At 35.1% G+C, this 25,999-nt stretch overlaps 1 protein-coding gene across 8 annotated transcripts in view; it reads left to right on the top strand.

Annotated features, from left to right (window-relative positions):
- PRKACB (protein kinase cAMP-activated catalytic subunit beta) overlaps window positions 1–25,999 on the top strand; it is a 226,672-nt gene that overhangs the window by 143,957 nt on the left and 56,716 nt on the right. Inside the window, exon 1 of one of the 8 annotated variants that reach the window (XM_002715892.6) lies at window positions 3,563–3,892. The exons of 2 other annotated variants lie outside the window; for them this stretch is intronic. In XM_002715892.6, coding sequence (XP_002715938.1) covers window positions 3,706–3,892 — 187 coding nt within the window. In that variant the 5' untranslated portion in view covers window positions 3,563–3,705. Of the gene's footprint in view, window positions 1–3,562; window positions 3,893–23,954; window positions 24,683–25,999 lie in introns of those variants that run through there. 5 more of the 8 variants (XM_070076964.2, XM_008264968.5, XM_070076965.2 and 2 more) reach the window with 5 other exon arrangements.

Genomic DNA, 25,999 nt, shown 5'->3' with positions numbered 1-25,999 from the left:
GTGACCCATTGGATGGAAGACCTCTCTCTCTCTCTCTGTCTCTCTCTCTCTGTATAACTCTGACTTTCAAATAAATAAATTTTTAAAAAATTAGGGAAGAAGAAAGGAATAAAGGGAGGGAGGGAGACAAACTATTCAAAGATGACATTATTCTCTACATATAAAATCTCAAGACATCTACGAAAAGAAAAATATTCCTAAAACTTGTGTGTTTAGCAAAGTTGATTTATGTAACTCAACATTCAAAACTAATTTATATCACTAAACACTTTTAAAGTATCATTTATGATAACTCCAATTAAAATATAGTTTGTGTAAATCTAACAATATATGCAAGAGCTACATGCTGAAACTATTTATAGAATTCAGAAACCCAAGTAAATGAAGAGATACTGCAGAATCATTCATTGAAAGATTCAGTATTGGAGTTAGAAGATGGAGGTGACGTTGTACAAGACAATAAGTTTATTTTCACATCTTAAAATAAGAATAATACCTGTGCTACTTAACTTCATTTGTAAGGATCTCATAAGCCTTATAATAACTTCACAAATGCTGATTATTTTATATGTTGTAAAGTTCTTGGCAAATATGTCTTTGCTGTTATTACATGTATAAAATAAACAATCATTTTGCGATCATCTGTGTCAGTCAAAGCAGCTTCAACTCTAAAAATTGCTATTATTTCCATTCAAATTGTTATAAATGCAGAATGAGAAATAAGGATTTTATATCCTCATGAAATTGAGTATTGCTGTAGTTTTAGAAACTTAAATTTTCATTTACAAAATGTGCTTTTATGGTAAACTGTGAGTACATGACTAGATAATACAGTACAAATTAAAATTCTGAAAACTGGGGGTAAGCATTTCACCTAGTCATTAAGACACCAGTTAAAATGTTTGCATCTCACATCTGAGTACATAGCTTCAGTGCCTGGCTCAAACTCCTGATCTAGTTCCCTGCCAATGCTGACCCTGGGAGACGATGGTGATGGTTTTGATGGCTCAAGTAATTGGATTCTCCTACCCACATGGGAGACTTGAGCTGAATTCCTGGCTGTTGGCCTTGGCTGCAGGTTGGCCCAGCTCTGGCTGTTGTCATATTTTGGTGAGGGAGCAAGTGTGTGGGAGCGCTCTCACTCACTCACTCTCCCTCTGAAATAAAAATGAAATACTTTAAAAATTAAAATTCTGAAATACTCTCAAGAAGAATAATAAGCAATATACTTCTTAAGGTTAATTCAAACTATGAAGGAATTCAGTTTCTGTTAAAACTGTAGTTGTTTCTTTCTGGCAGTAGATGCCAGTAGAGTTCTTTTTCAATAAAAATCAAATTGAGCATTTCCATAGCAACAGCTTCCTGGTCACATAACCATTTATGGAAACATTTCTCTAAGGACTGAATATTATACTTTCTGTAAGGACTTTATAACCAAAGGAAGCAATTTTATTGGAAAAAATGTACAAACTTCAAAGGTAGTGTTTCAAGATTCTCAGCTAATGAAGTGTTTTTATTTTTTTTTTTGCTACAGTAATTATGTTTTAAAATTTATGCATGGTTTTGAAAAAATTAATCCTAGTGTTCTAACTAGGAATCAGGAATTTCCATACTTAGCTCAAGCAGCATTGAACATAAATAAGTCTGACCAGCCATGTGTTTAAAATGAATATGGTCAGGCTGAAGTGTTAGGATTAATTTATATATTTGGCAAGAGAATACCATGAGTGTAGTATTTTGGGGAGGCTAATGTGTCAGAGAGGAATGAAGAGGGTGATGAAAGGCAAGGAAGTAAGATGTTATTTTAGGAACCCTATTTGCACTAAATGAAAATAGATCTCAAAGAATGAGTAAAATTTCATAACACTATAAATAAAAAGGAGAAGCTCAGTGATATTGCTTGTATTCTGTTCTCTGCACATAAGCAATTTGGTGGTTGTTGGATTACTTACAAATATGTTCCTATCACAAATGAATTACCACATATTCATGTATTTTATAATCCTAGTTATACCTTTAAATTATTAAAATGAACATTAACATTTACCAAGTATGTAATACAGGAATTGCATTTATGAATTCAAGTAACTCACTTTCTTTTCATAAACAGTAAATTTTAACATAAAATTGTAAGATTAGTAGAAACAGAGGAGAAAGCAGTTTACTCTCTAGGAATAGGTAATATTTGTAGTGAGCCTTGAAAATGAAGATAATTTTCATTATAAAGGCAAGTCAAATGAATTCAGGAATTTTACCCATTTCTTTGCATATACAGTAAATCCTGGTCCGTGGTTGTGTTTTAAAGACTGTGGATGTCAGTGTCTGTTTTGTGTAAGGCATTGCCAATTGCTGATAAATTGTCCTGTAATACAGGCAATATTTATATGTAAAGCTTCATATTTAAGAAGTGTAGTCTTATAGATAATGTTTCCTATTTGTTTAAATTAATATTGATTTTCTTGAAGAATACACTGAGATGATATATGGCAAAATTCAGTGTTTCATTTGTAAACTTGTATGTGTCTGTCTAGAAATTCTTCTAATTTGATTACATTATTATTCCTATTGTATTTATTGATTAGTTGGCAGGAAATCTAAAATAAGATTTTTGTTTTAGAACTTTTAAAGATCTTTATTTTCTCTTTTCCTTTTTTCTGTTATTTGGAGCTTTCAAAAATAGCACACAAATTTCTCATCCTTTAATTAATGTCAAAAGTCAGGTACTCTAAATCTTTATTAAATGTCAAAAATTACTTTTCTTCCTGCAAATTAAAGATGGCAAGTTTTATTTACCTTTTATAAAAGGATATATTTCTGAGTGAGACCAGTAAATCAGAGGATCAAATAAGCAGTAGTCTTTCAAATTAACATTTTAAAATTAACTTGTCTTAGTCAACTAGAAGGAACTTTTTTCTCTCTTTGTTGAAATTTCTTGCTATGGCTGATATATGATTATAATTTGTAATTACCTTATATAACTTCAAATTTTCTACTTTGTACCTCTTTTCAAATTTTAGAGTGTTCTAAAATTCACTCCTAGAAGTTAGAAACATGTTAGTAGATTTTAAGCTCGATAAGCAATACCAACATACTTAGTTTCTGTAGTTTCTATATAAATTAAGGTTAAGTCAATACATTAGCAACATTCATTTCTTTTTAAAATGCTTTTCAGATTTTTCTTAATTATAACATATGTGTTATACATTTTTGTAAGAATTTTGTCATATCCATTCTATACCAGATTTTTATCGAAAGTTATCCAATTATAAAGACTCATAAAATCTGTATATTAGTGATTTCTTGGAAAAACTAGTCTACCATTTTAACATGTTACATTTGGAAGGTTTAGCCTTCAGTTGTTTGCAGGGTTATACTAATGTTTCTTTTTAAAAAATTTTCAGTCTACTCTATATTTATTCTCCTCAAAACCTATACTTAATATTAAAACACTCAAACATAGAGCCTTTAGCAAATATTGCAATTTTTAAAAATCCCCATCTCTAGTTGAGATGAAAAGGTTTGGCTAAGAAAAGCTCAGTAATGTGCTGTTTTATATTAACAGGAAACAGAACAGCAGTAGTGGTTTGAATACCCTGCAAACAGGAAGTTTGACACATGCATAGCTCTTAGCTTCTGTGTAAGAAGTTGTTGGACTCCTTCTGAAAGTATTTTCAGTTAATTTAAGAAAAGTGTAAATGTACATGAATGGCAGCTTATAGAGAACTACCGTGTAACCAGTATACAGGTACAACTACTGCTCTTCAGAAATTGGAAGGATTTGCTAGCCGTTTATTTCATAGACACTCTAAAGGTACTGCACATGATCAGAAAACAGCCCTGGAAAATGACAGCCTTCATTTCTCTGAACATACTGCCTTATGGGACAGATCAAGTAAGTTTTTTTGTCTTCTAAATGATACATTATAACTAGCAGCTAAAATACTAATTGGAGTTTTAGAATCAAACATAAAGAACTGGTTTTGTTTGTCTTTTATAATTTGCACAAGGGCATTTTGCAAGATGAAGTTGAAAGCATTTCACTAAAACTTGATTGTAAGTTGAGCAGAATCATTGTTCATTGTTTCGTTTTATGTATGGTTATTTAAGTTGAATATCAGTTAGAAAATCTTCTATAAAACCCTCACATCCTTTCTAGTGTATGTTATTGTTTTTGATTTTTTATTGTATTTTAAAATTAAAAACCTAGAGTTTAGATACAATGACTTGTTTACTTTTTCAAATTGCTTATATTTATAAGATTTAAACTTTAAAAGAGGCAAGAAGTCTCATGAATTGCAGTTAAATTTCTATTGTGGTTCCTGTCTTATTTTTAAATGTATGTGTGAAAGTCATTTCAGTTTTTAGTAGGATTTCCTAGAGTAAAAGCAAAGTATGATTATTCTATGTAAAAACCTTGTATTTATAACCATGGATATCTAAGCTTTCATAATTGTATTTTATGTTACTTGTAAATATGGCTAGAAAGGGAAACATTGTTTATGTATGCATTACTTTCTTTCTAGACATATTAAAATATTTGGAATAATTTCTTTGTTAAAATGGTGAGATAGGATCATTTTTGGTGACGTACACTTTAAAAGATAAGTTTCGCATATAAACAAGAGCAGTTTTTCCATCCCACATCTCACCTTGGACCCTCCCCAAAGTATTTTTGTCACTGTGATTACAGGGACAGTAGAATTACCCTTGGCACTGTTGCCATTTGTGGTGTTGGATCACCAAATAGCAGTAAGGCTTGCCACTTCTGTTCATATACTCCAACACAGTTAAGGAAGAAAACTTAGCTGTAAAAACACCAAAGTAAGAACAGTCTACAAAATTTGCTCCTTGGTTTAAACAGCACATTGACCATTCTACAGAAACGTATATGAATTATTTTTTACTACATCATGATTTGTTTTTACATTCTTCAAGCTAAATTTAAGGGAGAAGATAAAAATGAACATACTTGGCGTAATTTTTTTAACTCAAAAGGTTTTGACTTTTTATAGTTAGTCTTTATAGCAAATTGACAGATAAGGAATCAATCACATTTATTTTCAAGTTAATGAATTATTGAAGGCTGAAATTTTAGTAATACATTACTAAAATTTTGCGAGTATTTTGAAAGCTTGTTGTTTATTCCACTTGCCCTGTTCTGTACAGTTGCAGTTTCCCAAGCCCTCTCAGAAATCATTTCTATGCATTTCAAAGGTCTTTTAATTGAAAGTTAAATAAGGAATGAGGACAAAACTGAATTATATTCCCCAATACCTGTTACTCATGCTTGTATTGTGGTGTTTAGTGAATCTATTACAAATGAATAAATGTCACAAGGGATACCTGGATTGAGTTCCTGGCACCTGGCCTAGTCCTGGCTATGTAGACATTTAGAGAGTGAACCAGCAAATCAGACGTAATCATGCAGCAAATCATTCTTCAAACTACGTCTGTCTGTCTGTCTTTCACTCTCTCTGTCTCTTGGATAAAAAATGTTTTTATAAAAAAATAATGTTATGTTTAAGCTAGACTCTCACCATTTTTTAAATGTATGGGAACTTTGATGTGTTCTGAAATGCATTTTAAAAGTCTCCCAATGGAAAATAATATTATGAACCATGATTTTTTTTTTTTCAAGAAAAACAGACTGAAAAGATGTTGACAGATTCTTTATTTTGAAATCAACAAGTAAGGCAATTAGAGTCATTGTACCAAATAAACTTAGGAACAGTGTAACCCTGTGAATAAAAAACAATGTACATGAAATACTTAAAAAGGTAACTGAATGTTCCTTAATTTTCCTCTGCCCATTTCTTCTTTTCCTGTCTCCAAAATGTAGCTGACACAACTTTATATGTAAGGATGAAAATAATAAGCATGGAGCTCTAGATTTTTATTATGGAATGTGCTAATGTAGTGGAGAGAACACTGATAGAATACAAGTAGAGGAATCTTACTGTTTCAAACTTCAAAGGTTTATTTTTGTGGCTAAAACAGAAATTTTCCTTCTTTTTTTGTTGTTGACTATATGAAGTATTCATACAAACTACATTCTTCAAACTACGTAAAGCAGATTGCTTGCATAACTTGTTTGACAAGAAAAATGAATATAAACACTCTGAGTATGCTTGCCTCAAAAGTGGTATTTAAAGAGATCAACCAAACATAAAAACTGCATGTAATTTTCTAAAAATTAGGTTAGGCAGATAAGAAAAGTAACAGGCTTTAATCCAAGTTTCTTTCTTCTCCAGTGACATTATTTGTAGGAAGAAATATAGAACAAAGGTCACATAGTGGTTTCCAGGTGTTTCTTCTTTTACTATTAAATTAAGTAACAGGAATTCCTGTTTGATAACCTAAATATGTAACAGCTAATTCCATGCACATATAAGTACATCAAGTGCAAAGGAAAAGTATGGGACAATTCTGTATTTTTGTTCTGCTTCGGAATGAATGAGAATATTGATGTTCATTGAGTTCTCTTTCTAGTAAATTTATTATTGTTAGCTTTTAAATGTTTGAGGTCTGTTGAATTATACAGTGCTAAAGTTGATTGAAGTTTTGCATGGTTTAAATCTTTGACTTTATTTGTGTAATGAATGTTTAACAGCAACATTTTAAAGTGAATACGTCAGTACTATCAAACACTTTACATGTCCTGTTTTCCCTTGAATTGATGGATGGTTTCTCCGGTAGATACAAATCTATATTCAGGAATCTTAGGTTTAAATACTATATTGACTAATGATCAATTTTTAAAATGGATTTCCTCACGTAGAATTAGATAGCTAAACTGATTTTAATAGAACACTTTTTTGGTCTTACCTTTCCAAAGTGTATGGAGTCTTTCAGATGGTTTACTTCCTGTTTGTTAGACCAGCGAATCTGCATGGTTTTAACTGCTAAGCTAGCAGACTTTTATCTTTTTGTTTACTTTTCCCATTTGCCATCATTCAATATTTTCTTTTGTGTTTGTTTATTTTTATTTATTTGAGAGGCAGAGAGAGAGAAAGAGAGAGAAATCTTCCATCTGCTTGCAACACTAGGGCTGGGCCAGGGCAAAGCTAAGAAGCTGGAACTGCATCTTGGTCTCCCATGTGGGTAACAGGGACCCAAGTACGTAAACCATCATGTGCTGCCTCTCAGGATGCATTAGTAGGAAGCTGGATCTTAAGCAGAGTACCCAGGACTCAAACTGGCACCCTGACATAGGATGCAGGTGTCCCAAGTGGCAGGCTAACCTGTTGCAACAATTGACTTCTCCTTGCTTTTTTAAAAAAGAGTGATTTTATTTTATTTATTTTTATTTTTATTTTATTTTATTTTAATGGTAAAGAGAGATAGAGTTAGGCAGACAAAGAGATCTGTCAACCACTGGTTCACTCACCAAATGCCCACAGCAACCAGGGCTGGGCCAGACCAAAACTGGGAACCAGGAACTCAATCTGGATCTCCAAAGTGGGTGACAGGGACCCAAATACTTGAAGCATCACTTGTGCCTCCCATGGTGTGCATTAGCAGGAAGCTGGATTAGAAGCAGAACTGGGACTTGAACCCAGGGACTTTGATATAAGATGCAGGTGTCTCAAGAAGTAGCTTACACCTGCCCCTATAAGCTTCTTGATAGCAATCAATTTCTATTCATTTGGATAAATATTTTTAAGTAATTACTATAATGTAATCTGTAAAAAAGTTTCTGGAAAAATAATGTAGTTCTTGACCTCAAATACAAGAGTGCCAAGAACAAATTTATTAACATAATATTCAAGGTATAGTGAAGTAGTCACATAAAAATGTATAAATAGGTTACCATGGGAGGTTGGTTTAAGAAAAAATTATTGCTAGAAGATGGGGCTTTCAAGAATACTGGGGAATTAATAGAATTTTGAGACTCAGAGAAGGAGAAAAAGGTTTCCTTTTAAGAAAATAACATATACAAATACAAAGATACTTTAAAAAGTTCATGGAAAATGGGATTACAAAATAAATTTATTTTGGTGCAAAAAGTTTTAAATCTGCAAATTAGGAATCTTCAAAAATGTTATGGAAAATGCATATTATGAAAAAAGTATGTGTGGATTTCAAAATTTTTTGCATTAAAATAAACTTCTCTTTCAATTTATTTTTCCATGAACTTTTTGAAGTTGTATGTGAAAACATGAACAGTTAGAATTTACTTTTAAGATTTAGTAAGATACTCTCTGGAAATGGAGTTTGTGGTCCTGATCTCTGAAAGTTTTCTGTTAGATATTCAGAATTTTGGTGTACATTTTAATAGACAGTAGGGAACCAGTGAAGTTTTTAAAAGTAGAAAGTTATATAATATAACCTTTATTGAAAGTGCCTAGAAAATTTTAACTAGCACAAATGCAGGATAAGTGAGTGTGCTTATTCTGCTACAAGGAAATGTGTATAGCTATTATATATTTTCTGATTGTGCTGGGTACTTAATTAGATCTTACACTTTTGACACTATGGTGAACATGGCAGGAATGAATGGATAATGGATTCCCTTTGTACCAGTGCTTATTCTAGGTATTTATTCTATCTGACAGTACTTTTTCCTGCTTCAAACAGTGGTGAGATTTTCCTCTAACTTTAAGGCTCCTCTCAGATATTTTCTATGTACCCTAAATCACCATGTCATGCTATTTGTTCTTCATTCTTATTAAATTCTTCATCTTATGTTCTCATATCATCTTATACTTAACTTTATTGTGGTTCCTATTAGAGTATTAAATTGCATTATTATTAGTCCTTATATTATCTATCTCCTTTATTTGATTTTGAATTCCTTGAAGGCATAGAACACACTTAAAGAACTGTTTGACTTTTTGTGTTAAATGAATTGCATCCAGGGTGTATATGTATATCCTTTTGGAGTTAAATTTGTTTCACTATTCAGGTAAGAACATCTACCATATTACAATATTTAAATTCCCTAATAAAAATTTCTGGTGCATCAAGCATACTTTATTTTCTCCCTTACTTTTAGTGATTTTCAAAAATTTTTTCCACTTTTTCATGGGGTACAACAATGCCTTATTACAATTTTTTCATAAATTATAACAATTGCCTATCTGGAAAGTAATTACATACTTATTACCTACCCTGAAGGTGATCTTTTTCTTAAATTTTATATTTTATAATTTATTATTAAAACAATATATTGACATTAAATGAAATTTAGAAATATAGTGACCCATTATACTTCTCTGTTGCAATTGATATTGCCATGGTAAGAACATAAATGTGAAGACAGAAAATGTGTATTTAATAATTACCTCAATCCTTTATAAACTTAAGTCTGGAGAGTTATTTCTACTCCCTTCCAGCTTTATTAAAGTTGCGGGCCGGCGCCGTGGCTCAATAGGCTAATCCTCCACCTTGCGGCGCCGGCACACCGGGTTCTAGTCCCGGTCAGGGCGCCGGATTCTGTCCCGGTTGCCCCTCTTCCAGGCCAGCTCTCTGCTATGGCCAGGGAGTGCAGTGGAGGATGGCCCAGGTGCTTGGGCCCTGCACCCCATGGGAGACCAGGAAAAGCACCTGGATCCTGGCTCCTGCCATCGGATCAGCGCGGTGCGCCGGCTGCAGCGGCGGCCATTGGAGGGTGAACCAACGGCAAAGGAAGACCTTTCTCTCTGTCTCTCTCTCTCACTGTCCACTCTGCCTGTCAAAAATAAAAAAAAAAAAAAATAAAGTTGCAACATGATATTTTGACATGTATACATTGTAGAAGGATTAAATCAACCTAATTAACATATCCATCACCTTACATATTTATCTTTTTTGTGGTAAAAACCTCTTAAGATTTACTCCCTTAGCTGTGTTTCAGTATCAGTAAGTTGTTATTAACTGTAATCACAATGCTAACTGCATAGACCTTCAGAATTTATTCATCCTAACTAATAAGTGTGTATGCTGTATCTAACATCTTCTAACCCACTCTGGTCTACAGCATAATAATTCTATTATCTGTCTCTACAAGTTTGACACTTTTGGATTCCATGAGTGAGATCACGCAAGGTTTGTCTTTCTCTGTGTAACTTATTTCACTCACTATAATGACCTTCAGGTTTGCACGTTGTCCCAGATAAAAGGATTTTGTGCCTTCTTAAAGCTGAACAGTATTCTGATGTGTGTGTGTATGTGTGTGTGTGTGTGTGTGTGTCTTTGAAGTTCATGAAAAATGCATTTTATGAAGGAACTATACATTAATTTTAAAATTTTCACACCAAATTAATTTCATTTCCACAGGCTTTTTGAAGTACCCTTGTATGTATATGTGTTTGTGTGTGTGCATAAGCATTTCCTTTACCTGTTCATCCATCCATGTACAACTAGCTTGATTCCATGTATTGGCTATTATGAATAATGCTACAATTTATATGGGAGTACATGTATCAACATAGTGATTTCATTTCCTTTGGATGTATACCCAGAAGTAGGGTTGCTGGGAGGAATGAGTATTTTTAATTTTTAAAAACTCATTTGGACAGGACACCGAATTGTTACTTGCATGGCCCTGAATTTTATTTATTGTTTCTCAATGATTATTTTTTAAAGATTTTATTTATTATTTGTTTGAGAGGTAGAGTTACAGACAGTGAGAGGGACAGACAGAGAGAAAGGTCTTCCCTCCGTTGGTTCACTCCTCAGATGGTCGCAACAGCCAGAGCTGCGCCAATCTGAAGCTAGGATTCAGGTGCCTCCTCCTGGTCTCCCACGCCGGTGGAGGGGCCCAAGTGTCTGGGCCATCTTCTACCGCTCTCCCAGGCCACAGCAGAGAGCTGGATTGGAAGAAGGGCAGCCGGGACTCGAACCGGCACCCATATGGGATGCCAGTGCTGCAGGCAGAGGATTAACCTAGTGCGCCATGGAGCAGGCCCCCTCTAAATGATTATTTATTTATTTGAGAGACAGAAAAACAGAGAGGGAGAGACAAACAGGGAGAGAGTGAGCTACCATCTGCTAGTTTACTCTCTAAGAAACCGAATGGTCCCCAGCTGGGGCTTAGAACTGGAGCAAGGGACTCAATCTAGATCTTCCATGTAGGTGGCAGGAATTCAATCACTTGAGCTGCCATCTTCCAAGGTTTGCATCTGCAGGAAGTTGAACTGTCATAAGGATGCCAATGACCCAAACACTTGGGCCATCTTCTGCTGCTTTCTGAGGCACATTAGCAGGAGCTGGATAGGAAGTGGAGCAGCCAGGGCTCAATGTGATGCCTGCATCATAGAAGTCCCACCCACTGTGCCACAACACCCATCCAGGTTACTTGTTTTCTTGCTATTGAGTTGTTTGAATCCTTATTAGATGGATAGTTTGCAAATATTTTCTCCCATTCGCTATATTGTCTCTATACTCTGCTGATGATTTCCCTGGCTGTGAAGAAGCTTTTTAATTTGATGAAATCTCAAATATCCGTTTTTGCTTTTGTTGCTTGTCCTTTGGATATCATATCCAAAAACTCATTGCTTAAGCCAATGTCAAGATGCTTTTCCCCTAGACTTTCTTCTAGTAGTTTTCTAATTTTAGGCCTTATTTATAAATCTTCAATCCATTTTGCATTGATTTTTGTATATGCTATGAGATAAGTGTGTTATTTCTTTCTTTTGCATATATGTATTGAGTTTTCCCAACATCATTTATTGAAAAGGCTGTCCTTTTCTCATTGTGTGTGATTGGCATTTTTGTTGATTTTGTGGATTTATTTCTGGGCTCTCTAGTCTATTTCATTAGTCTGTATGTCTGTTTTTCTTATAGTACCATGCTGTTTTGACTACTTCAGGTTTGTAGTATGCTTTGAAATCAGCTGCCATAATGCCTCCAGCTTTGTGCTTTTTGCTCAAGATTACTTTGATTCCATGTGAGTTTTAGTATAGAATTTTTTTTTATTTCTGTGCAAAGGTCAAAGAAACTACATAAAAATCAATATATTGAATATCCTAGGAGAAATATATAATATCTTAGAAACATATAACTTACCAAAACTGAATCATAAAGAAATAGAAAATCTGAACAGACTAATAACAAGTAAAGAGATTGGGTTAGAAATAAAAAAAAAGCTTTCAACAAAGAAGAGCTTAGGACTTCATGGATCCACTGGTAAATTCTAAACATTTAAGGAAAAATTAATGCCATTCCTTCTCAAAGTCTTCCAAAAAAAAATGGAAGAGGAGACAGTGCTTATAAACTCATTTACAAGGCTAGGAGCACCCTGATACTAAAGCCAGACAAGGACACTGAAAGTAAAGAAAATTACAGCACAAAATTCCTCAAGAATATAGATCCAAAAATCCTCAACAAAAAACTGGCAAACCAAACCCAGTAGTGTGGGATCATATGCCGTGATCAAGTATGTTTTTTTTTTTTCCTGGCATGTAAGTTTGGTTCAGCAGGCAAATCAGTAAATATGATATACAACAGAATGAAGGTTAAAAGTTCTATGATTACCTCAATAGATAAAGAAAAAGAATTCAAAATTAGATGCCTTTTCATGATAAAAATCTTAATAAATTTTAATTATATAAATAATGCACCTCAACATAATAAAGGCTATTTATGACAAGCTTCTAACTAACTTTATATTCAGTAGAGAAAAGATAAAGGCTTTTCCAGTAACATCAGGAATAAGATAAGAATGCCCACTTTCCATTTATCTATTCAATATAGTACTTGAAATTCTGGCCAGTAAAGTTAGGCAGGAAAAGTAAAAGGCATCCAACTCAGAAAGAAGAAGTAAAATTTTCCCCATTTGTAGTTGACATGAATATATATTCCTAAAAACTCCACCAGAAAAAAACTGTTGAAACTAATAAAAAATGGATTGAGTAAAGTTGCTGGAAGCAAAATTAATATAAAAATCAGTAAAATTATTATATAGTGAGAACAAATTATGTGAAGAAAAGTCAATAATCCCATTCACAATTGCATAAAAATATTTAGGAGTAAATTTAACCAATGAGGTGAAATATTTGGAAATTGAAAACTATAAAACATTAATGAAAAAATTGGAAAAAGAACAAGTAAATAGAAAAAGAGATCCTATGTTCATGGATCACAAAGGTTGATTTTTGTTAAAATGTCCATATTATGAAAAAAATAGATTCAATGCAGTCCCTATCAAAATTCAATTGACATTGTTCACATAAATAGAAAAAAGAATCCCCAAATTTGTAGGAAACTATAAAAGACCACAAATAGGCAAAGTTGCCTTGAACAAAAAATTTCCTCATTTGTGAAAATTGTTCAGTTACTACTAGAAAATTGTTCGAGAGAAAAAGAATTTTGAAAATCACTTAAAATCTAGAATGAGGTAATAAGTTAAAATTGAAAAAATGGTAACTTTTCTGAGGGATTCAGCATTACATGCCAAGTCCTAAAACTGTCGCAACTTCTAGCTCTGGGGTCTAGTTATTGCTAATTAATAAGTCTGACCCACTTGGGTTACAAATAGGTCTCATCTTCTATTATTAATTATTCTTTATTTAATTTATTTTAAAGACAAAAAGATAGATACAGATGCAGGCAGAGATCTCTCATCTGCTGGTTCATTCTCCAAATGCCTGCAACAACCAACACTGGGCCAGGCCAAAGCCAGGAGCCAGAAATTCAGTCTGGGTCTCCCACGTAGGTGGCAGGGACCTAGTCACTTAAACTAGCACCTGTTACCTCCCAGAATGCACATTAGAGACTAATCTTTCCAATGGTTAAATGAAGAAATAGGTGAATATTTTGGTCCATATGTAAGTCACTGATTTTCATCTTCAGCAGCTTTTGATTTTGCCACTGCTAAGTAGTTTCATGGTTTAAAATTGGTCCTAATGAATGTAATGTATCCTTGCTCTTGATATGATGCCACTGATAATTGCAGAGATCTCAGTGATTCTTTATTTTTTAAATTTATTTATTTATTTGAGAGTTACAGAAAAATATAGAGAGAGAATCTTCCATCTACTGGTTCACTCCCCAAATGGAGCCAGGAACTTCTTACTGGTCTCCTACATGGGTGCAGGGGCCCAAGTACTTGGGTATCCTCCACTGCTCTCCCATGCACAATAGCCAGAAGCTGGATCAGAAATGAAGCAGCCGGGACTTGAACAAGTGCCCGTATGGGATGCCGGCACCACAAGTGGTGGCTTTTCCCATTGCACCATAGCACCGGCCACCTCAGTGATTCTTAGTCAGAGGACAGTCATCTTTTACCAATATTATGTTTATTCAAAGATTACATCAGCAAATTTGTTTCTTTTATTTAAACTCATATGCTTTTAATCCTGACTTTTTTTTTTTTTTAATTTTTTGACAGGCAGAGTGGACAGTGAGAGAGAGACAGAGAGAAAGGTCTTCCTTTTGCCATTGGTTCACCCTCCAATGGCCACTGCAGCCGGCACACTGCGGCCGGTGCACCGCGCTGATCCGATGGCAGGAGCCAGGTGCTTCTGGTCTCCCATGGGGTGCAGGGCCCAAGCACTTGGGCCATCCTCCACTGCACTCCCTGGCCACAGCAGAGAGCTGGCCTGGAAGAGGGGCAACCGGGACAGAATCCGGCGCCCCGACCGGGACTAGAACCCGGTGTGCTGGCGCTGCAAGGCGGAGGATTAGCCTATTAAGCCACGGCGCTGGCCAATCCTGACTTTCTTGCCAGATTGGAAGTATGAGGTGTTTTCAGCCCTTCTTCACTTTGTCAAAATTAGCCTACCTTCCTTAAACAGCTAGTCCAGGGTTAGTAAACCAGTAGTTCATGACCCAAATATAGTTCACAGATTTGTTTTATTTAATCTTCACCATGTTTTTTAAATAATTCAATTTGGATCGGATATTTGGTGTAGCAGTTAAGATGGTACTTGGAAAGCCTGCATGCCATATTGGAGTGCTTAGTTCAAGTCTGGAATCTGCTCCAATACAGCATCCTACTGATGTGCACCCTGGATGGCAGCAGATTATAGCTCAAATATTTGGGACCCTGATACCTATATAAGAGACAGGTTGAGTTTCAACCCCTTGGCTTTGGCATGTCCTATCCCTGGCTTTGGCAGGCCTTTGAGGAGTGAATAGCAAATGGGAGATCTCTCTCTGTATGTGTATTTGTGTCTGTCGGTCTCCCTCTGTCTCTCTGCCTTAAAAAATAAATAAATAAATAAAAATAAAAATAAAAAAATAAAAATAGTAAAATATAATTGAATTTGATAACTTACATAATACAGAAGTATAAAATACTATTATTTTAAATCAACAGTCATATAGATATCTAGATTTTTATATTCTTGAACCATTAGAAAAACTGGTTATAGTGACCTGCTTGGCTCATATGAGAAATAGTGGGCAGCGCTAAGTAACTGTCATTTCCAATCAGGGTGTATAGTGTCTGATTTGCTGTAACACTCACTACTTCTATTGTTTTACCTGCTTGGCCTTTGCCAAGCACTTAGATTTAGCCTTGCAATGTGTCTAATGTTAAGCCTAAATCATCACTCAGATTGTCTGTTTATAAAGCTAGAGTGTGTCTTCCCATTTGTGGTGCATAGATTTGTTGCTAAAATTTATGAAAGAGGTTCTGGTCATTCTGAACCTCAGAAAGGATGGGCTCTATTTTGATATACATTCAGAACTCTTGTTTTATTTTTTATGCAAATGTGTTTTATCTTTTTCCCATTAATTAGTTCTGTTTACCACAGAGCTTTGAGAAGAAACATCCTTTACCAAATCCCATAAGGTTTTGTTAGATCATTTCCCAAAGGTAATAGCTGCCTGCTAGCCTCAAATTTACATAATGAAGTTGTCCACTGAAGGGAGTAGCGAAGATCTGCTCCAAGTAGATTTTCTTTACCTAGGTGATATAGCACTTGATAACTTTTTTAAAATTGAGGTATAATATATATGCCATAAAACTCATTATAAATGTATGGTTCTAGTAATTAATAAATTTATGAAGTTATGCAAGCATTCTCACAGTTCAGTTTTAGATAATTTCCATCACCCAAAATTCATCTCTACTTTCACCTCAATTCAGATAAACACTAATCTGCTGTCTCTTTAGATTTCCTCTTCTAAAAATTTTATAAAAATGAAATTATGTAATATATTGTTTCTGATTTCTTCCACTTGAAATAATATTTTGAAATAATATTCGTGTTGTAGAACTTATCAACCAGCAATTCCTTTTTATTACTGAATTACACTATTTCATGTGGATTTAACACCTTTTGTTTATCCATTCTGCAGTTGATGACCATGAGCACTGTCTCCAGTTTTTGGATATTTGGATAATGGTACTATAAATATTTGAAAGCATGTCCGTGTGGACATATATTTTCATATCTTTTGCATAGATACCTAAGAATAGAATTGCTAGGTCATATTATCAATTTATGTGTGCCATTTAAGAAACTGCCAAAGTGTTTTCCAAAGTGGCTGCACCAGTTTGCATTGCCACCATTCATGTAAGAGGTTTGCAATTTCTGCACATGCTCACCAGTTCTTGATACCAGTCTTTTTGACTGTAGCCATTCTGTGGGTGTGAATTGCTGTTCCTCAGTTGTGTTTTCAGTCTGGTTTTCCCAAATAACTGATGATGATGTAATCCTGTTTGCATTTACTTTGGAGAAGTATATTTTTAAATCTTTTGCCCACTTTCAAAACTGAAATGTTTGTCTTCTTTTTGTCAAGTCTCAAGAATGCTTTATATATTCTGAACCTGTTCTTTCCCAGATATGAAATTCTACATTTTCTGCTAGCTGCAGCTTGTCCTGTCATTTTTAGTGATATCTTTGAAGTGCAAAAGTTTATAATTTTAGTAAAGTCTAATTTATCTCTCTTTTTGGGCGGGGGGTTTACTTTTGGTGCCAATATTGAAGCAATATTTGTCTAGCCCAAAGCAATGGAAAATTTTAATCTGTACTTTCTTCTACAAAACCATTTTTTAAAGATTTATTTATTTATTTGAAAGACAGAATTAGAGAGAGAGAGAGAGATGGAGAGAGAGAAATTTCCATCTGGTAGTTCACTCCCTAAATGACTACAATGCCCAGGGCTGGGCCAGGACTGGATCAAGCTGAAGCCAGGAGCCAGAAGCTTCATCCCGGTCTCCCATGTGGGTGGCAAGGGCCCAAGTACTTGGGCCATCTTTTACTGCTTTTCCAGGCACATTAGCAGGGAACTGGATCTGAGGAGGAGCAGCCAGGACTGAAACTGGCACCTATATGGGATTGCAGCATCACAGGTGGCAGCTTTACCAGCCACACAACAACACCGGCCCCATACAAATCCATTGTTAAGTTTTGTATGTGGTATAAGGTATGGATCAATGTTGTTGTTGTTGTTTTTTAATGTGGATATCCCGCTTCAGTTGTTGCAAACGTTTTCCTTTCTGCATTTGTCAAAAATTAATTGATGGGTAGCAGGTTAAGCTGTCACCTGCAGCATCAGCAGCCCATATGGCAGCTGGTTCAAGTCCCAGCTGTTCCACTTGTGACCCAGCTCTCTGTTAATCACCTGGGAAGATCAGTGGAAGATGGCCCAAGAGTTTGGGTCCCTGCACCCATGTGGAAGACCTGGAAGAAGTTCCTGGTTTCAGCCTGGCCCAGCCCTGACCACTGTGACCATTTGAGGATTGAACCAGAGGATAGAGGATCTCTCTCTCTCTCTCTCTTTCTGTCTTTTAACTCTGCCTTTCAAATAAAAAAAAAATCTTTTAAAAAAATTAATTGACCACAAATATATGGATCTATTTCTGAATTCTTGATTTTTCCCAGTGCCACACTGTGTTGATTCTATAACCTAAGGTTTGAAATCAAGTAATATAAAAATTGTTTTGGCTATTCTGGGTCCTTTGAATTTCCATTTCATCTCAAGTTATCTTACATGATTGGCATAAAGTTGTTTCTAGTACTCCCTTATAATCCTTTAAATTTCTCTAATATCAGTGGTGATATTGTTCTTTGATTCCTGATTTTGTTAATTAGTGTATTCTTTGTTTTTATTCAGTCTAGCTAAATTTTTACCAATGACACTTTTGGTTTCATTTATTTTTTTCTATTGTCTTTCTGTTTTCTATTTCATTGAATTGTTCTATGATCTCTCCTTTTTGTTTTTTTTGTTTGTTTTTGGAGGGTGTTTAATTTTTCTTTTTACAATAATTTATGTAGTATGTATGTAAGTATGTACATTCATATTTGAAAGACAGAAAGACAGGGAAAGAGAAAGAGATCTTCCATCTGCTGGTTCACCCTCCAAAGAGTGGCAGTAGCTAAAGATGGGCCGAGCCAAAGCCAAGACTGTAGAACTCCATCTGAGTCTCCAATGTGGGTGGCAGGGACCCAAGTACTTCAGCCATCTTCCACTGGTTTCCCAACACAGCAGGTGGGTGTTGGATTGGAAGAAGAGCATCTGGGTCTTGAACTGACACTCAGATATGGGATGCTGGCATTACAAGTGGCAGCCTAACATGTTATGCCACAACACCAGCCCCTGTTTTGGGATTTTTATTTTGTTTTGTTGTTCTTCTTTTTTAGTTTCTTAATGTGAAAGCTTAAATTATTGATTTAAGTCCTTTTTTTTTCTTTTAAATCTTAGTTAGTAAAGCTATGAATTTCCCTTTAAGCTCTGCTTTGTCTACATCCTATAAAAGTTGATAGGATTTCCATTCAGTTTCAAATATTTTCTAATTTCTCATGAGATCTTTGTTTAGCAACCAAATATTTGGAGTTTTCCAAAGTTTATTTCTGTTGTTGATTCCTAATTTAATTCATATTTTGATTTAATAATCCTTTAAAATTGAGAAGTGTTATATTGCTCATCCTCTGATTAATGTAGACTTCCACATACATTTTATGGGAATACGTATTCTGTTGGTATTAGGCACTATTTTTATATATGTGAAGTTTTTTTTGTTTTATTCAAGTTTTGAGTATTGCTGCTGATTTCCTGTCAAGTTTTTCCATGAGTTATTGAGAGAGGATATTGAAATCTCTGACTGCAATCAAACTCTGCATAATGATGTTTTAGTTAGTGATAAACAACATACATTATGGTGTTCCAATAAGATAATGAAACAAAAATTCTTATAACCCAGTGACATCTTAGTCATCATAACATTGTAGTACAATACATTATGTGTATGTGGTGATGCTTCTGTTAAAAAAAAAAGCCTACTGTGTTGCCAATTGAATAAAGGGATAACACAGTTATGCACAGTACATAATACTTGATAATCAGAATCTATGTTACCGGCTTGTGTGTTAATTCTTTATTTTATAATTTTTAGATTATACCTTTATTTATTAAAAAAGCTTACTGTAAAATAGTATGCCATATTACACTAGCAACAGCCTCATTCATCTCATACTGTTTCTTGATTGCATCATTTTCTCATATGCTTGATTTAATCTTTTGCTTGGTTTATCATGGCTCCTAAGCATTACAAGATCCGTTGCTAGTATTACCAGTAAAAGGCTACATCAAATGATTGACTTGGAAATTAAATTCAAGGTGTTTAAGACTGCAAAGGTGGAAAATTAGTGATGGTTTTTGCTCATTAGTCACATTTCATATCACCACAGCTATGATCTTGAAAAACAAAGATAAAAGTGATAGAAACTGTTAAGGGATCTACTTCGTTGAAGGCAACAAAACTAATAAAAATTTAAGAAGAGCCTATATCATTTATGGAAATTTTCTAATGAGCTGAATTGAAGATAATATACAGAAACATATCCTCCTTAGCACCATGATGATCATGACCAAAACAAAATGTTTATTTGCCATGTTGAAAGAAAAGTCTGGACTCAACTACAATATTAAATTTACTGCCAGCTCTAAGTGGTTAAACAAGTCAAGAATTGTTATTCATTACCTGATGTTGAAGTGAGTGGTGACTCTGTGAGTGCTGATATGAAGGCAGATGATAAATTCTTGTTAACTATGTAAGATGGTGGAGGAAAATTACTTGCCAGACCTAGTCTAACAAGAATAGTCTGGCACAGCAAATCAGAGCAGTAAATCTAGCAGGGCAATAGGCTATAACATATAGCCAAGGTGCGTAGTAGGCCATGCCATTGAGGTTTCTATAAGTACACTTCACAATGTTTGCACAATCATAAAATATTATAATGATGAATTTCTCAGAATATATCCCCATCAATAAGCATCACATGACTGTATAATTATTGAATTCTCTACTTCTTTTTTCAATTCTGTCACTTTTGTTTTGGTATTGTGGTGACTCTTCTGTTAGATCCATATACATTTCTAACTTTAAATTTCCCAAATATGTTGATCTTTTTGTCATTATTAAGTGTCCTTTTGTAATAATTATTGATATGGTTGGATTTGCATATTTTATTTTCTGTTTGTTTTATATGTCTGATAGTTTTTGTTGTTGTTATTGTTATTCCTCTCTTTTTTAGGCCTTCTTTTGTATAAAGTAAATATAAATTGTGCCATTTTAATTCTTCTGTTGTTTTTTTCACTAAATTTTTCAAAGTTATTTCTCTAATAGTTGCTTTAGAAATTATAATATTCATTTTATCTTCTGGTAAACTAGAAGTATTTTCAAACAATACAGCTTCATTTCTTCTCCAAATTCATTATTATTTTCACATGTTACACCTGCATATTTTATAAACACAGCAATCCATATTATAATTATAGCTTCACACAATTTTAAGTCTTCCAAGGCAATTAAAAGAAGAAAACAGAATAACAGATTTTTATATAATCCTTTTCCTATCTACTATTTCCAGTACTCTTCGTATCTTCCTGTCATCTTGAGTTATTTATTGTCTGGTATCATTGTCTTAAGTATGAGAGGTCTTTAAAAAGTTTTGGCCGGCGCCGTGGCTCAATAGGCTAATCCTCCACCTTGCGGCGCCGGCACACCGGGTTCTAGTCCCGGTCGGGGCGCCGGATTCTGTCCCGGTTGCCCCTCTTCCAGGCCAGCTCTCTGCTATGGCCAGGGAGTGCAGTGGAGGATGGCCCAGGTGCTTGGGCCCTGCACCCCATGGGAGACCAGGAAAAGCACCTGGATCCTGGCTCCTGCCATCGGATCAGCGCGGTGCGCCGGCTGCAGCGGCGGCCATTGGAGGGTAAACCAACGGCAAAAGGAAGACCTTTCTCTCTGTCTCTCTCTCTCACTGTCCACTCTGCATGTCAAAAAAAAAAAAAAAAAGTTCATGAATATAGCACTATGGGTATATCATTTCACTGCCTTTGGCTTCTAATATTGCTAATGAGAAATCATCAGTGATCATATTGTTTTCCCCTGTTTATTAGTCGTTTTTTCTCTTGGTATACCTTTCTCTTGTGGCTTTTAAGATTTCCTCTTTCAGTAACTTGAATGTATGTGCCTAGATGTAGATCTCTGTGTTTATCATAGTTGCCAATAGTTGAGTTTCTTAGGTCTATAAGTTAGTGATTTCTGTCAGATTGGGACATTTTCAGCCATTATTTCTTCAAATATCCTTTCTGCATCCTTTGTCTCCTATCCTTCAAATTCCCATTGATTATATGTTGGCATCCTTGATGTTCCATAAATTCTTGATATTCTGTTCATCTTTCTCTTGTCTTTTCTCTATGTTCTTCAAACTGGATACTTTTTATTGTTCTACCTTCAAGTTCACTATCTGATCTTTTGCCCAGGCCTCTAATGTGCTGTTAAATTTCAGCTATTGACATTTCTAGTCTATATTTTTATGTTTAAAATAGTGTCTCCTTTTACTGAAATTCCAAACCTGCTGCATCATTGCCATCATATTTTCCTTTAATTATTTTTTTAATATTTTATTTATTTACTTGAGAGGTAGAGTTACAGTGAGAGGAAGAGACAGAGAGAAAGGTCCTCCATCTGCTGGTTCACTCCCCAGATGGCCGCTACAGCCAGAGCTGTGCCAATCTGAAGCCAGGAGCCAGGTGCTTCTTCCCAGTCTCCCATGTGGTTGCAGGGGCCCAAGGACTTGGGCCATCTTCCACATCTTTCCCAGGCCATAGCAGAGAGCTGGATTGGAAGAGGAGCAGCCGTGCTAGAACTGGTGCCCATATGGGATGCCGTCGCCACAGGCAAAGTATTTACCGTGCCACGGCACCAGCCCCACCTTTAATTCTTTAAACATAGTTTCTTGTTAATTCTTTTAACATATTTAAAATAGCTATTTTGGGCCGGCGCCACGGCTCACTAGGCTAATCCTCCGCCTTGCGGTGCCGGCACACTGGGTTCTAGTCCCGGTCGGGGCGCCGGATTCTGTCCCAGTTGCCCCTCTTCCAGGCCAGCTCTCTGCTGTGGCCAGGGAGTGCAGTGGAGGATGGCCCAGGTACTTGGGCCCTGCACCCCATGGGAGACCAGGATAAATACCTGGCTCCTGCCATCGGATCAGCGCGGTGCGCCGGCCGCAGTGCGCCAGCCGTGGCGGCCATTGGAGGGTGAACCAATGGCAAAAGGAAGACCTTTCTCTCTGTCTCTCTCACTGTCCACTCTGCCTGTCAAAAAAAAAAAAAAATAGCTATTTTGAAGTCTTCATCTGCTAAATGCTACATCAGAGTGCATTCAGGGACTACTATTTTCTCCCCTCATTATGGACCTCACAAGTTTTTGTCAAAAATGAGCTATTAAAAATAATATGTTGGTAGTAGCTCTGGATTCTGGTTATTTTTTCTTCTCTGGGGTTGGTATTATCTATCTATTATTTTAATAACTTGCTTGATCTTAATCTATGGAATCCATGTCCATATGATGTATGGTTGATTTCTCTCTTCATGTTTTTTATTCTTACAATTTTTAATTTTTAACCTAGCTTCCTAGGGATTATCTTGTGTTTCCATAGCTTAGTTGTTACTCAACAGTTGATCAGAAGCTGTTTTTGAACACTTGGAGCCAGTCTGCTCATAGAACTGTGTGTGGGTTGGGGGGCACATTCAATGTTCAGAGAGTTTTTGAGTCTGTACTAGCTTTAACTTTCCATGAGGCCCTCTTGGGTCTCTTCTGGTCAGCCAGGGATATTTGGAGAGTTTATTTAGCCGTTCTCTGCCTCTCTCCTTTTTATTTTCCTTGTTAAATTTCTTACTAGGCCTCCAATCTGATGCTCACCCCTAATAGGGCCACAGACTTACACTATGAGGTGAGCACTTTCTCTATTAAATCATACAGTTTTCTTTAACTGAAAATATCACTCATATGGGATCTTTACCTTCACTCCAAATCAAGTCACCTCCTTCCACCAGTGAAGCTGCTTCACCAGTCCTTCCCTGGAAGTGCTATACTGATTGAACACTGAGGGAATGGGAGCAGCCCCAGGGAAGAGCACCATAGACTCCCACTGTTCTTGTGCAAAGTTCAGCAGTTTTTCATGTATAAAAGCTTCACAATTTGTTGTTTGTTATTGTTCATTTACCAGAGCAATGGAATCATTGTTTTTGACAATTTTTTCCAGCTCTGTGTTTGTTTCTTGGGGAGATTTCCTGACCTGCTCACACCCCCATCAACAGAAGTCCTGCCTCACCTGGCAGCTTTTAAAATGGCAAATTAACTTGAAATTCTCCTTGCAAGGCATCATTCTATATCTCTTTACCATGCTGACACAAATTTGGGTCTCTGGGGATCAGAACAGTCTTTTACCAAGCCATTCAGTTTGCCCACCTTGCTGTACAATAGGTTGTCTAAATCCAGTTTGATATGAGGAATTGTATATTTCAACAATAATTGTGAGTAACTTTTTGTGTGTGTTGCTTCCTTTGGAATACCACAAGGGCGGCATCCAATACTGTTTGTAATGCTGAATTTAAAGGAAGTTTATATATGTTATTTCATGATTCTCCTTTATAAATGCATGTGTATAGTATTATATTTTGTCTCTTCCATAATATAGAATGTTTTTAAATGGTTAACATTTGTGCTGCAGTATAGCTTTCTGGCTCATGAAAAATGAAAGCTATCAGCGATCTGGGCAATAAGATTCATCGCCAATAGTCAGTAGCAACAGCACACAGCATTTTAATATCAGTGAGGTCCACAGCTAGCAGTAAGAGCTGGTGTAATTGAAAGACGTTTAGGTGCAATCATTCTGCTGTTTGTTCCTTGCCAGATTCAACATGGGATTGTGTGAGTATTTGAAGAAAGCAGCAATTTTTGTTTAGCTTTGAAAGATGTAAAAACGGCAGATCAATGCTTAAATTTAAGGGACGTGGTAATTATAAAATCATGTAGCTCTAAAAAGAAAATATATTTTATTTGTCTTGGTTGATTAAGGCTTTAGAAAAGCTATTCCTTGGTTACAAGTGAACCGATAATTCTGGTCTAATGTTGCCGTGGTAACAACTCATGCTGATATAATTGAGAACATCTTATACATCCTGGTTTGAACATTTTCTCCCTGCCATTTTGAGTTGTTCTGGTGGTATATGAAGGAGGCTAAGAGAACCAGCTTGAAAGAAATTAAATCTGGTTATATGCATCTTTGGGATTAATGTGACATTTAGTAGTGATATCACATGCTGGGCAGTTGTGCTTTGCTTCTAGGGGCTTTTCTTTAAAACAAAAGAAAGCTCTTTTCATTTTCTGTGTGCTGCATGTTCCAGTGTCTGTGTTTACACCATCGGTTCTTCTACCTCTAGAGATTAGCATAACTCCCTTTGCTGTTGGATTGTTGTTTTGAACAATATGTTTTGGAAAGGTTGGTTTTCATCATGAGTGGTAAGTATGCTGTTTGAGACTTTTAGCTATATATATCTTTAAAATATTTAACGATAAGAGAAAAATATTTTTTAAAGATACAGTTATACAGCCAGAGCTACAGTGAATTACATTTTGTGTTGATGCTTGTGCAATCAGGTATTATTGTAAATTGCTTTTAAAAGCCAGTAAGAACTGGAATGATCTTACTGTTAATGGCAAATATGAATAATCAGTTCTGAATTTTATATATGGATTGATTTATTAAATCCATTAGGCATTGTTGTTATAAGTGAGTAGAAGACCCACCCTGATAAGAGGGAAATTGTTTGTTTTCATTTGTGTTTCTTTTTAGTATCTGATCCTACAGATAATTAGCTTAATTTCCTTTTGATTAGCTTTGTAATCCTAATACTAATTTTTGCTTATCTTCCTTTTTATTATTTTTAAATAGTAATTTTGAAAAAGGGATGCTGCCAAAATTTGTTGATTTATTGATTGCTTTCACTATAACTCATTGAAACATAGGCATTTGGTGATGAAATAAATACATGAAGTTGGTTTTGATGGCTTTGTTAAACATTTTTTAAAAAAGTTTTTTGGGAGACTATTTTACTAGAATACATATGTTTGTGATAAATACTCTCCTTTTTGTTATTACAATATGAGTTATATTTTCTAAACATTTCAAAAAGTGTTTTTTAAGAAAATATACTACAGCATATACTGCAGCTTGTCATAGGATAAAAGCTGTTCACTTCAAGCCAAACCTGCAGCTAAAAATAGATATCCTGTTGTCAGTGTGAGAAATATTTGGTTAGAGCTTAATTCAGTAGCATCTTTTTTGCTTAACTAAAAGGAATACTGTTTAGAAGTTGATCTTTTATTCAGATGTCCTTGTTAGGAGAAGTATTATATGATTTCTCTGATAACATAACAGTCCTATAATTTATATTTAAAAGATCTGAATTTGGAATTCAGAATCTGAGAGAGTTGAATTTTTGCTGTTTAACCAAATCAATGAACCTTTTCTTACATAACTGGAAATCGCTTTTTATCACTAATAAATATTCTTTATCCTACTGCAGTACAACATAAAGCTCTTTAACATTATTATACATTTGTTTATAGAGTGGTCTTACATAGTAGAGAAATATTTTTATGTGGAAAATATTATGAATTTTTCTGGACTTTCATATCTGTGTTGTTGAAGTAGATCTCTCTGGTCTAGTGTTCTAAATCTGAACTAAAATTAGAAAACCAACTTGTCAACACTCCTCCTAGTATTTCTACAGATATGAAAACTGATTACACCTGATTATTTTTGGTATTTTGGGG

Source organism: Oryctolagus cuniculus, chromosome 7 (assembly GCF_051225735.1).
Source record: "Oryctolagus cuniculus isolate XC-2025 breed Fujian yellow rabbit chromosome 7, ASM5122573v1, whole genome shotgun sequence".
Classification (NCBI taxonomy): Eukaryota; Metazoa; Chordata; class Mammalia; order Lagomorpha; family Leporidae; genus Oryctolagus; species Oryctolagus cuniculus.
The sequence above is the reverse complement of the archived record's forward strand: the minus strand, read 5'-3'. Positions and strand labels throughout refer to the sequence as shown.